We start from the raw sequence: 14,125 nt of genomic DNA on the forward strand, positions 1-14,125 counted from the left end.
ACACTCGAACGAGAAACCGATGAGGAGGAAGATATTGAAGAGTTTGATGAGGATGAAGAATCTCGTAACGATGGTATTATGTTAAATATTTTACTTTATGTTTTCCATATTTGAATTTATATTGTTAGCAAAATTGGCCTCTCTTTTTGGTTTTTTCTTCTTGATTTGTTGTGTATATGTTGGTTATGAATATGTAATATGCTGCAGCTAGTTGTTTATTCCTTTATTGTATACAGGTCAGGCACTCAGTCCGGATGACAACATCAAAGGTTACAATCTACGGATTGATCCCCCACGTCGGAGCGTTAATCGTTTCACTCCTTCTGTCTTTAAAAAAGCGGCCAAGAAATGCAAGAATTTTGTGAAGGATGTAAAGTGGGAAATGAGAAAGTAGTTGTTTATTTTTTTTGGTATTTTGTATATGTTGGAAAGTATGTACTAATGACTTAATGTAGTTTTTAGTGGACTTTGTAATGTTTAGAGTAATTTTTTTATGTTGGACATTATGTAATAATAAATAGCACTAATGGTCATATTATATTGTATTTTTATTGTGAATATGTTGTAGTGATATTATTAATGTTTTAATCATCTGGAATATGTAACAATGTTTCATAAAATCTTAATATGCTCATACAGATTTTGATGTAGTGATGTATTAACCATCAAATTATATAAGGCCACAGATATGTGATAATACTAGATTGTCATAAATTATAAGGTTACAAATAGTAGGTCATGTTACATATATTTGCTCATTCATGTTATATTATACAATCTCATCTTAAGTCTGTGAACCTATGGGGCACCTCTGTTGGTGTTTGTACTAGCTGTCTGACGGCATCTGCTACGACTATATCCTTCAGCCCCGCATAGAGTACATCGCCTAGGACGACGTAACATCCGCGTGTCCATCTCATTCAGAAAGCGCGTCATCCTTGGGCGACCTTTCGTTACCCGTCTCAGGTACGGATTCGGTATGAACCGAGGTCCGTTTTAAGCAAGCCATGTAGCCGGATTACCTAGTGGCCTAAACCTTGGTTGGTACACTCGCCGCACTTAGTCCATCTTATAGACATCATGCACGTACAGTTGCCAATCCAGTCGCTGATTGGCACAACATGCGAATACATGCCTGCAGGGGATCCTGTCGACCTGGAACTCACCGCAGTCACATCGTAGGCCACGTAGATCGACTACAAACTCCAGTCCGCTTGGCATCTCACGAACCTCAAAGACCTCATTTTGGCGGTCAAAGCAACTAACCTGAATATTTCCTGATGCAAGTTGGTTTGCATGCAACTTCAAGGTCACGATATCAGAAAATACATGGCCAGCATTGATCCTTGCTTCCGCCTCCGCTCATTTTCGGGTGAATAACTCATTTAACCTGTAGAATGTTGCCTTGACAAGAGCAGTAATGGGGAGATTGCGTGCACCCTTCAACACTGAATTGATGCACTCCACAAGATTCGTTGTCATGTGCCCCATCGGTACCCACCATCAAAGGCCAATGCGTACTGCTCGCGAGGAATGCGGTTTAACCAGTTTGTGTATGCCTCGCCACGTTCCCTTAACCTCTGGTAACGCACCTCATACTCCCGCACCGTCCTAGAATATCCTGGTAGATAACAACATATGCAAAGCAAAGGAATGGAGGTCAATGGATTTACGTAAGAAAAATATATTGATAAATTGCTTAAATTTCATAAATGGTTACCGATGTTGACAACCAATTTTTGGAGGTACGGTGCCTTGAACTTTCTCAAAAAGTTTGACTCTATATGCCGGATGCAAAACATATGAAAAGCTCTTGGAGGTGACCACGCTCCGTTACTGCGTTCCACAGCTGCATTTATGGATTCGTGCCTGTCGGATATTAGACCCACACCATCACGAGTTACAACATGCTGACGCAGGTTACTAAGGAAAAAATGCCATGCATCAGAGGTCTCTCCCTCCACAATAGCAAATGCAATTGGGACGATATTATTGTTGCCATCTTGTGAAACTGCCACAAGCAAACAACCCTTATACTTTCCGTACAAGTGAGTCCCATCTACTTGGACAATTGGCTTACAATGTCTGAATGCCCTAATACAAGGGTAATAACTCCAAAATACACGATGCATGACCCGAATATCCCCCACCAACTCATCGCCTTGATATGCCGGCATAGTCTCAAAATGGACAACAGCTGATGGCTCCTTGTGACACATGGCCTCAAACCATATTGGCAACGCTTCATAAGATGCCTCCCAACCACCAAATATTTTTTTAACTGCCTTTTGCTTAGCCAACCATGCTTTCCGGTAACTGACGGTGTAGTTGAACTTCGATTGGACTTCTGCTATAACCGATTTTACCTTTAAGGATGGGTCAGCCTCAACCAGTGGCTTTATTGCTTCTGTAATTGTGATAGAATCCAGCTTCGAATGATCCTGTGAAATGGTGGCTCTTGTACATGTGTGACTACCATTATACCTCCTTATAACCCAACAGTACTTCCTGCTGATCAAGCTTACCCTAATAAGCCAATCACATCCTGACCCATACTGTGTACACTTGGCATAAAATGTCAACGGCTCAGACTCAAACAACCTGTAGTCTACGCTTCGTCGTATGCTATAGTCCTTTACCGCCTTAATAACAGCTTCTCTTGAACTGAACTCCATACCTACGCGAAATTCACCGTCTTTCACAATAGGAATTTCTGCTAGGACAACAAGCACAACAAAAATTTCATTAACACGTACATATTTCAAAAACGATTGTAAAGGTTAATCAAATTTAACTGAATCCAGTACGCTATAACTCCAAACCTAACAACATGTTATGATGTCACTCCAGACAATTAAATACCAGCAGCAGCATATTTAAAAACCATACCGGATTTGCCGGTTTGACCGGCATACAAAAACGAACCGGACCGGTTAAGCTGGTTCGACCGGCAAACCAATAAACTGGACCAAACCGGTTTGGTTCATGGTGTTTGAACCGTAACAAGGATAGAACCATTGCAAAATATTATTACAAAGTCATGCAATCGGTAATAACTATACTATGGACAATTTAATTATTATTTTCTAATTAATACCTTTAGCATATAAAAGTAAAAAAAAAAATATCAAATAGAGCTAACCTTGCTTCCTCGTAACTCAATCAATGTCTAACTAAAATAGGACTAACACCACGTTTACGTACCTGCAGTCATATATTCTAGAAATTCTGGAACATGCATGGCTTCCAGGTCTAAAACTCGCATGAAGGATGGCTTCTCAAACAAAATTTCGTTCGCGAGTGCATTTGCTACTTCTGTCACATCTGGGGCCATGGTTCCGTCACCTTGATCTTCATCTCCATTTGGAGCAACAAATTCATAGTTGCTTTCGAACTCTTCTTCACTGTCACTATTATAATCTTCCTGTAGAATATTGTGGTCAGCCTCAGATTGTTCAAACTCAACATACAACTCGATGAACGAGATCTGAGACCGGTTTTCAATATACATTAAAAACATCTCCTGCATGCTCGCTTCGTCCGTCACATATTTGGTTTGATACTGGACGAATCCACCAAACACCGAAATGGGATATCTGTATAGTATACACGATATCTTTCTTGCCCTCTCAGAATCAATCTTTTCACATATTACACCTTTCAGCTCTTCAAATGAGATAATAAAAGGAATGATAATATCTAGCGAATTTTCACAAATAAATTTAACTCCTTCAGTCGTTTGTAACAAAATCTGACCAAAATAGTATATTTTAAGTAATACTCTATCACTCATTTTTTCTCACTCACCACAAAAAAGACAACATTAATTCTAACTACTAGACTTCCAAAGTTAAAACTGAACCAAAAAGAAGAAAGAAGAAGCTGCTCGAAGGAGGAAGACGGCACAAGGCTCCCACCAGTTCACCTCACACTTTTATATCATCATCTTTACTGAAATCGGACCCTTCGACTAGGTTAAACAATAAAATAAAAAAAACTTGGTCCACGAACTCGGACCATCCGAGTTCCCTCAAGCTCTCACAAAAACGGAGGGTTCGAGTTCATTGTTGCCAAACTCATACCCTCGTCAGCAAACTCGGACCCTGCGATATGCATGCAAAATTCTTCCTTGTGATATCGTTGGGTCCGATTTCATGCATACGAATTTTTATCTCTCACCCAAACAAATCGGACCCTACGATTTGTTACTAAAGATTTAAAATTCAAAGAAAACGCAGGGTCCGATTTTCTTCTACCCAAACTGACAAAAAAGTTGTCCCACAAATATGTCTATTTCACCCCTAAATCATATCGGAGCAAAGCACACACATGTCCCCCTATTTCCAAAAAATTGAGCCTACAACTTCATGTTTTTCTCTTTTTGTGTAATATTCTAAATTTTTTCTATAATAATTTTGTGTCAAATAAATTAATTTTTAACAAAGAAAAATGATAAATTAGTTTCTAATTTTAAAAATTAGACAAATTTTATCTATAATAAAATAAAAAATAAATTAATATCTGATCTTTTAAAATTTTAAACTATATTATATTTTAGAAAATAAAAGACTAATTCAACATGTATAAAAAATATTAGAGATTAATTTATCTTTCCATTTATTTGATGCTAACTGATCTAATATTGAAAACTAGGAAGAATGTTTTTTTGTTTTTGGGATGTTGGGAGTAAACCTATGATGCACGGATATTGATACGGACAGAAAACATGACATGATATGGGATACGTCGATACGCGGATTTTAAAATCTTACATGATACATGGATACATATACATATAAAATATAAAGTATTTTTAGATGAATCGTAATGATATTTTGATATTTTATTAATATTAAAATATAAATTAAATATTTTAATTATTTTTAATATCTTATTTTAATTATATCAAGTATTTAAAATATTTTTTATTTTAATAAATAATAATATATACTATATTTAAATTTATTTTAAAAATATATCTTAAAAATAAGATTAGACACGCTGATACGTGATAGTATTTAAATATGTCCAAAAAAAATTTTTTATTAAGATACGATTAAACAACAATATCGGTGAGTAACGTACTTCATAGGGGTGAACATGAATAACATAAGATGAATACATGTGCGGGAGGTAGGAGCAGTTTGCGGCATCTAATCAACAAAATCTAAAACGAAACCAACCAAACCAACCAAACAAATCAAATTCAAAACAAAACAACCTCTAAACCACAGTTTCCGCAATGACTCTATCCTGCTATAGTGCTATACGGCTTCTGTTTTTTATGGAAAAAAATGAAGTTGAAAAGTAATGTTTACACTAAAAAAAAGAAATAAAAAAATAATAAAGACCTAAATTTAGTATATATTGTTTTACATATTTTTTAATAAAATAATCAGTTATCAAAATATTAAACCTTGTAATAATAGAATAATCATACTTTTCATAATAAAAAAGTTGTTAAAACATATAATAAAAATAATTTTAATCACCAAATATATAATTCTATACAATAACTTGTTGATAATTAATTTTTAGTATACACATAATATATTTGATAAATTATAATTCTTATTGCTTAGACCATAATTTGTATTGTATTCAAATAATAAGAAAATATTATATAATATTTATATAAGGAAAAGTCTAGGGGGCCAGCAGTTTTATTGAATTTTGGCCAGCATGTAACCAGCAGAGGAAGGTGAGCCATTGGATGAAATCTCACATCAATCTCACACCATCAAATCATCATTGATGGCTAGTTGATGACTAACAATCACAAAAATTGCTGCCCCTAGCATTGCTCTTTATATAATATTATTTATAACAACTTTTAAAATTATAAATTAACTTTTATAGATAATTTTATTATTATTATTATTATTCTATAAATCAACTTATTATTATTATTATTATCTCTTTGATACTTCTAAGGTGTAACATCTTTTTTAAAATCTAAAATAACTCTCAATAATCAAATTGAGTCTTTAAGACTTTAGATATTCTATCTTGAACCTGATTTTTAGTATTGGACTTAGAGATATAACCCAAAACAGATAATATAATCAAATTTATTTACAATTATAATTAAATTTCATAAATACTATAATCAATTGTATTTACATTTGTAATAAAGATACCAATAAAAATATAATGATTATTTTGTTTGAAAACTTTTACAATTCCAGCAGTGATCACTTTGTTAAAAAACAAATAAAATAATATGCATAATTAAATACATTAAATACATTGTGCAAATTTTGTTCCTAACATTTTGTATACGGAACTATTTATGCCAAAAAAAAAGATAATACTTCAAATTAGTACAAATTAGTATGTAAATTTTTAGAATATTAAAAAGTTAGGTTGTGATAAGATAGAAAAATTATTCCCCAAAAGTTTTAGAACTTAATTAACAATGAATAAAATACGAAAAAATATTAGAATATAGTAAATGAGAAATAAGAATATTTTTAATGTCTTAATAATAAACAACTTAAAGATACTTGATAAGATTTTTAAAATAAAATATTTCTGGGTAAAAATGATAAAAGCTTAAAATTTAACAAGTGCGGATACAAAAAGTGCAAAAACCCATATTTTAATTTTAACAATAAAATAACTGTTAACGTGAGTTTTATACTTTCATAATTTTATTCAATCGCATACAGAGATCTTAAGCCCAACCTTTTTAGCAAGTGTAAACCAATCTTTATTGCATGGTATTGTTGTCCTTGTCCCCAAACTCCTCGTTGACTCCGCTTCGCCCACTACTATTTATTCATTCATACCGCAGCTGCCTCTGCCCGCAGTAAAACTAAAACCCCAAACATTTAATAATCACTCACCCAACCCCACCTTTAATTCTGGTAGTTTTCCGCTCATCTAACTCTACCCGTATACACATGCATACTCTTCTTTCCCTCTCTCCATAAAATCCAACTCAACTCAACTCAACTCAACAAAACATAACACACTTTCATTTTCATTTCATCAATATGGAGTGCTGCATACTTAACCGCCTTAAAACCCAACCGCTCTGGTTCGCACTCTTTTTCGGCCTGGGCGCCCTCACCCTCCTCCGATTCCTCTTCCTCTTCCTCAGATGGGCCTACGTCAACTTCCTCAGGCCCGCTAAGAATCTCAAGAAATACGGATCCTGGGCCCTAGTAACCGGCCCAACCGACGGAATCGGAAAAGCCTTCGCCTTCCAGCTGGCACGTAACGGCCTCAACCTCGTCCTTGTCGGCCGAAGCCCTGACAAGCTCGCTGATGTCTCCGCCGCTATCACCGCCAAGTTCCCCAAAATCGATGTCAGAACCGTCGTCGTCGACTTCGCCGGCGATCTCGACGACGGCATGAGGAGGATCCAAGATGCAATTGAAGGATTGGACGTTGGTGTTCTTATCAACAACGTTGGGGTTTCTTACCCTTACGCAAGATTCTTCCACGAAGTGGATGAGGGGCTTTTGAGGAATTTGATTAGGGTTAACATTGAAGGAACCACTAAGGTCACGCAGACGGTTATTCCTGGCATGCTGAAGAGGAAGAAGGGCGCCATTGTTAACATTGGTTCTGGTGCCGCCATTGTTATACCTTCGGATCCACTTTACGCTGTTTACGCTGCTTCCAAAGCGTGAGTTTCTTTCCTTTTTTTTTTTAAGTCTTTTTTCCTGTTCTGTTTTTTATGTGCTAGACGTTATTAGTGTTTTAATTATTATTATTAGGAAAAGTGTACTCTGGCCAGCACTTAACCATCAAAACAAAAGTGACTGGTTTTCCACCATTAGATATAATCTCACACCATTAAAAATACTATTGATAGTCAATTGATGGTTACAAAACACCAAAATTGCTGCCCCGTAGCATTTCTCTAATTATTATTATTATTATTATTATTATTATTATTATTATTATTATTATTATTATTATTATGCTGTCACATTTTTTTATGTGATACTTGGTTTTGTAACTTGTAACTTCCTTTGACTAGATTGGAATTTTTTGTACCATAGTTGCTTCAGTAAATGCTTGTTTGAGAACCCTTAAGCATGGTCTCGAGAGACGAGAGTAGAGATCGAACCTTATGGATTGGTAAAATAAAAAGAAAAAAAATTTCCATTTGCAGAACTAGTCCTACCATAATATGAATATTATATGTATTGTATGATATGTTAACTTTTATGGGTTAAAAGGAGGTTTTTTTATTGTCTTGGTGCAGGTACATTGATCAATTTTCCAGATCTTTGTATGTGGAGTACAAGAAGAGTGGAATTGATGTTCAGTGTCAGGTATTGAGCTCTTGTTTTTTAGTACTTTTTAATTTCTTGTTTGCTTGAAAGTGGTGTTCTTTAGCCTAAACTGAATTCAATTCAATTTCATTGTTGTACAAATAGAAGCAAAAGATGGTTTGACTTCTTCCTTGTATAAACCATGGATGGAGAAAACTGAGAACTTCCTTCATTTTTATGTTATTTATTTATTGAGTTGAAATAACTGTGGCTATTAAAATTTGCTGCAAGCAGAGGACTTCATGTCATCTTGTGTTATCATTAATTCTGTTTAATATTCGATCCTTGTGTGGAACTTGTTTTATGAAAAGATGACAAGAAAGCAGCAAATGTTAAATCATTTTAGGCACTGTTGGAACATTTTTGTTTCATAAATTTCTTTATTATTCACATGAAGTTGCTATGGTGCTCTGTTTTTGTCCTATGCTCTTAGAAATTGACATGTTGCATATGATTCCGTCGTCAATGGGATTTAGAAACTGGAAAACGTTGTCGATGATCGCGAATTTGATAAGGTTGATGCATAGTGCAATTCAATATTCTTGGATGGATGGATGCCTTTGTTATTTTCATCATTTCCTTTCCCTCACTCCACCCTTTTTTTCTTGTTAACTTCTAAAAGTTGGAAACCTGTCTACCTAACTAATTTATTTATGCAATATTTCAGTTGACTCTCATATTGAAATGGGTTGGTTTGCTTTTACGGCTAAGATCTTTTCCTGTGAATTTTTTTTCATTTCTGATTTGAGATTTTTCTGATGCAGGTTCCATTATATGTGGCAACAAAGATGGCATCAATTAGAAGATCTTCATTCTTCGTCCCGTCAACTGATGGATATGCCAAAGCTGGTGTGAGATGGATAGGCTATGAACCTCGCTGCACACCATACTGGCCTCACACCATTCTCTGGGCCTTAGCATACTCATTGCCTGAGTCCATTGTTGATGCTTGGCGCCTGCGGTTTTGCCTCGGAATCCGAAAGAGGGGACAACAGAAAGATTCACAAAAGAAGGAATAGAAAGAAGGGTATTGCTTCTTTTGTGGTGTGTAGCCATAATAGATGCAACCCCATATATGCTAAAGTTCTAGTATCTTTAGATTCCAAGTGTCTTTTTTCATTTTCATCATGATGCTGCTACTAGTCCTTATGAGTTTCAAATGGCATGGTCTATTTTTTTTTTTTCCTTCCCCCATCTTTTGGTTGTGATGTTGAACTGATATATTGGTGGATGGCTAGACTCTTCTGTTGCGCTTTGTAAGAAGAAGTCTTTTTATTAGTTGAAGGCGAATTGGAAAATTTTGAAATTAACTATACAAATGATTAGGGACATAATCGGGCTATTAAATTTACTTGATTAAATTTAAGGAGATGAAATTTTGAACTGATATATTAGTGTTACTAATGTTAGTCAAAACCTGTCTTTCAAATCCATCCTTATATGAGTTATATATCTACGATGAATAGAGTACCTTCTGATTTCTGAATGTTGCGTGAACTATCCTGGTAGTTAAGGATGGGATTAGATAAAAGATAAGAGGGTGTTAAAATTTAAGCCTTATTGTTTATTTAAGCCAAGATGGTAAGTGGCATCCTGAAAAGTGATGGTTGATGGAACACTCATCCCATAACATATGAAACGTATCTCCATCAAAGTTGACAATAACACACAGCCAAAGTGAAACTCCTCTGCTTGAGCAACATCAAAGTAACCTGCCTTTTTAAGGGAAGGTACTAGTGCATCAGGTGACCGCTCAAACGAACCCATGTTCCTCCTTGAAACCGAGACCCTCTCGTTCTGTAGATAATTTCTATAAAAAAAAAAGAGTAAATATTGAGATATTTGAATGCAATGCATCTTGTTGTAACATCGAAGTTACTTCTTCAGCAGTCAAGAGATAATGGATGGTGTAGTTTGATTCATAATGTTAAACAGCTTTGTGAAAAACATGATATTGAGATCCCTAGTATACAAAGTACATCTTTAGAAGAGGCTAATCTCGTCAACCAAATTTAACAGTTAAGCATCATTATCGAGTATATATTTTCTTTATAACAATTGATTCTTAAATATAGGAATAAAAAAGTAAATTCAATGACCAATTAGTAAAGCTCTTGACTTTAAGTTTTGTTTTGGATCCTATGGACAATTTCAAATTATTCAATATTGCGGATGTTCATACCTAGGCTGAAGACAGTCTAATCAAGACTCGACTAAATAGTGCCTTGCTTAGATTGGGCCACTACCCGGTAGCTCGGCCCAACAATGGTGAGTCTAGATTATTGGGCTTTATTCATATAAGTTGGACCGACTAAGATACAAGTCCCCACAACTCGTATCCGACCCGACTTGGGGAGCAAGTTAGATGTTCTCCCCTCTACTTCGGTTATCACTTTAAACATGGATCTAACTTTCTGCACTATAAGAGTAATCACCATGATCATCTAAAGTCATTTTCAAGGAATGACTCAGCTATATTTATAATTCTACAAAAACTCTAACACTCAAGTTTCTTTTTCTAATCTAATTTTAATCTAAGCATGCTAAAATTCTTACTAACTTAAGTATTGAAATCCTTTGCATGTATCTCCCACCATCTACGCAAGAGCGTCAAAGAACCCAACAGACATTTAAATCTCACATCCAAACTCAAAACACTCAATCATTTCAGATAAACACCTCAGAACAGAGGAGATATATAAGTTTACAAAAGAAATTGTATCCTCGTAATTTCCTTGAACATGAATTGCTTCTTTTGAAGTCTCAACAGCAATATTATGGGATTGATGTGCCAAATTTTTTCAAAGATATTGGGAGTTGGGACACATTTTGAGTTATTTTAGAAATTAAAAGAAATGGCAAAATCAATAACTTATCATTTAGTTGACCGATTGATACAAATTATCTTGACTCTTTCAATATTATCAGCAACAACGTACAGAACTTTTTCGATAATGAAAAAATAAAACTTCGAAATAAGATAGATAATAGATTCTTTGTAGATAATTTGGTTATTTATATTGAGAAAGTGACTGCTACTTTCAGTACATAATTTACAAATTATAATAGACAACTTTGATTTTTCAAAAAAGCGCCAATCACAATTTTCGGCATAACGATGAGTTGTATGTTATATAGCCTTTAACATAATTTATGTTGTCATTACTTTATTATTTTTACTAGTTTGCTTGCATGGGTTATGATATGTCTTAATGCAAATTATTTATCTTGCAGAGAAAGTGAAACTTACAAGAACTGCATAACTCGATCCTCGGCATGATATGTACGGACAAAACAACTACATGGGTTTAATAGATATAATTTCTGAGTTTCTCCCGTTAGGTTTTGGAGATCAGTGTAGTATTGAGTTACAGATTTAGTTTCATGTTTGAGAGAGTAAAAATCTTCCTAATTTAAAATATGCGATGCAAATCTAGTCACTTTGTGGGAAGCGTTCATGTAAATCAATCCACATATGAGACATTATCAAGGTAAAGAATACTCTGAGTTGAAAATAATGTCCAAATTTAGGCCAATTTTTTTTTTTGGTCGATGGATTGGACAACCTCTAATCCTAGATTACACACTCACACACACCACACCCACACACGTACATGATATCCCCTTCTTTTGGTCATGAAGGGACAAGATCTGAGTTTTCAGTAGCCGTAATAGTACTTGTTAGGGGCGACAAACGGGCCAAAATCCATCGGACCGGTGTGCATAACTCGCTAAAAAAAAACAGGTCGGACTGGAAATTTAAACCGTCATAATTAAAAAGTTTGCCGCCTAATCTATGGGTTTTGGTGGGTTACGACGGGATGGGTCTGTCATTTTTTTTTGTAATTGAGGATAATAATTGAAGATGTTATAAGTTATAATTTGGATTATATTCTATGTTTGATTGATTAGAAACTTTAAGATGTTTAATTATATGTTTTGGACAAAGTTTATTTTATTTTTTTCAATATTAATTTTATTATTTTGTTTCAAAAGACTTAGTTGATGATTATATTTATTACATATTTAGAATTATAAAGATTTTAATATTTTTAAAATTAGAAATTATAATTTTTTATGTCTTAATAAATTATAAATTTATTAAAATGGTTGTAAAATTATATATATTATTTAATATTTAATAGTTTATTAATAAAAAAGAAAAGAAAGAAAATTGTCTGACATAGTCCACCAATAAAAAGGACAGAAGAGGAATTCTTCGAATTCACGATCTTAGGTGAATATAGAAAAATTATGTCATTTGAGTTAGAACTAATTAATTAAGGAATGTGCAGTTGCATAGTAACATGGCTCCCAAGGTGATTTATGGCCCGGATTCATATATTGGGGCTTGTGAACCCACGAAAAATTTAAAGCCATGCTATCAAAATTTTTCAAGCTTTTTGTAAGAACTTTCAGGTTTTTTACAATTTGAGTCATATATAATTTGAATAATATATGTCATCTTTTTTGTTAATAATTTTTTGAATATCTGAATAAATTTGTAAAAAAATATAGAATAATTCCCTAGATCCTTAAAAAGTTATTAGTCAAACATTTTAATCATTAACAAATTTCAGTAGTTGAATCAACCCTAAAGTAATATTATGTCTGATAAATTAGTTTTTACGAGAAATAATTTAACTATGTAGAGAAGTTGAAATAAAATTTATACAAAAAAGTCTAAAAATTATTATATGTTTATTAAATAACGATAGAGACAGTTTTATTTTATTTTTTTACAAAAATTGAAATTGAGAATTAAGTTGTATAACAAAATAAAAGATTATAAGCTAATTTAATGATTAAAATTTGTTTAAGATTAAGTTGCTCGATTAAATATTTTTAAAGAATTGAATTGTAATATCACTAAAAAATATAAAATAGAAAAATTGTGTAAATAGTATTAAAAAAATAGTGATTTATTATTTTTCTATTAAGTTATATTATTAACATTAATATTGTTAATAATCTTATGACTTTTATTATTAATAATAATATTATAATGAATTGAATTACTATTAATTACTAATAACATTAGTATTAATATTATAGTAATAATTAATGTTATTAATATCATACATATGAATAATATCAATAGTATGTAATATTAACATTGTAATTATTTATGGAAAAGTCTAGGGGGCCAGCAGTTTTATTGAATTTTGGCCAGCATGTAACCAGCAGAGGAAGGTGAGCCATTGGATGAAATTTCACACCAATCTCACACCATCAAATTATCATTGATGGCTAGTTGATGGCTAACAATCACAAAAATTGCTGGCCCCCTAGCATTGCTCATTATTTATTATTAGTGAATAATGTAATTATTTACTACTACTACTACTACTATTATTTGTAAGTGTAGTAGTAGTAGTGGGTCTTAAGGTCGATTTTTTTGGATATTGGAACAAAGTGTGAGTTATGCTTAGATATTAGGATATGTGTGTATTTTTCATTGGTAGAAGAAGAGTTTAACGTTTAAGAATTTTTATTAATAGCAGTTTATAAATAAATTATTTTGTATTTAAATTTTTAGTTATAAAAATATTTATTTTAAAGTTGTAGCGTTTGGATAAATAACTCAAGAACTTGTTATAACTAACTATAAAAATAATAGCAAACTATATAAAAATAAAATCACATGTGAAAAAAATAAAATTAAAACAGAGATTTTATATCACATACAATGTTAAATATAAATTTAATAATAAAAATAGTGGTAAAATGATAAAAAAAATAATTGGAAGAAATATATGAAATAGGTAATTCAGATGAAATATTGTTTTAAAATGGTGTTGGAAGGACAATACTTTTAGCAGATGAATTATTAT

At 33.0% G+C, this 14,125-nt stretch overlaps 2 protein-coding genes across 2 annotated transcripts; one reads left to right on the forward strand and one right to left on the reverse strand.

Moving 5' to 3' along the window:
* Positions 1-1,478: 1,478 nt before the first annotated feature.
* LOC130956737 (uncharacterized) lies at positions 1,479-3,793 on the reverse strand. Its single transcript, XM_057883734.1, has 3 exons — positions 3,205-3,793; positions 1,721-2,713; positions 1,479-1,621 (listed from the first exon to the last, which is right to left on the reverse strand). Exons 1-3 carry the CDS (start codon positions 3,791-3,793, stop codon positions 1,479-1,481), a joined length of 1,725 nt encoding a protein of 574 aa, XP_057739717.1.
* A 3,018-nt stretch (positions 3,794-6,811) lies between these two features.
* On the forward strand, positions 6,812-9,601 carry LOC130954312 (very-long-chain 3-oxoacyl-CoA reductase 1). Its single transcript, XM_057881048.1, has 3 exons — positions 6,812-7,636; positions 8,222-8,291; positions 9,056-9,601. Exons 1-3 carry the CDS (start codon positions 6,999-7,001, stop codon positions 9,308-9,310), a joined length of 963 nt encoding a protein of 320 aa, XP_057737031.1. The 5' UTR covers positions 6,812-6,998; the 3' UTR covers positions 9,311-9,601.
* The last annotated feature ends 4,524 nt before the right edge of the window (positions 9,602-14,125 follow it).

This window comes from Arachis stenosperma, chromosome 10 (assembly GCF_014773155.1).
Source record: "Arachis stenosperma cultivar V10309 chromosome 10, arast.V10309.gnm1.PFL2, whole genome shotgun sequence".
Lineage (NCBI taxonomy): Eukaryota > Viridiplantae > Streptophyta > Magnoliopsida > Fabales > Fabaceae > Arachis > Arachis stenosperma.

Coding starts and splice junctions, on each gene's coding strand:
- LOC130956737 (XM_057883734.1), bottom strand. CDS start 3,793: ATGAGTGATAGAGTATTACTTAAAATATACTATTTTGGTCAGATTTTG. Junction 2,714..3,204: donor TCTAGAATATATGACTGCAG/GTACGTAAACGT, acceptor TTGTCCTAGCAG/AAATTCCTATTGTGAAAGAC. Junction 1,622..1,720: donor AAAATTGGTTGTCAACATCG/GTAACCATTTAT, acceptor GTTATCTACCAG/GATATTCTAGGACGGTGCGG.
- LOC130954312 (XM_057881048.1), top strand. CDS start 6,999: ATGGAGTGCTGCATACTTAACCGCCTTAAAACCCAACCGCTCTGGTTC. Junction 7,637..8,221: donor GTTTACGCTGCTTCCAAAGC/GTGAGTTTCTTT, acceptor GTCTTGGTGCAG/GTACATTGATCAATTTTCCA. Junction 8,292..9,055: donor GAATTGATGTTCAGTGTCAG/GTATTGAGCTCT, acceptor TTTCTGATGCAG/GTTCCATTATATGTGGCAAC.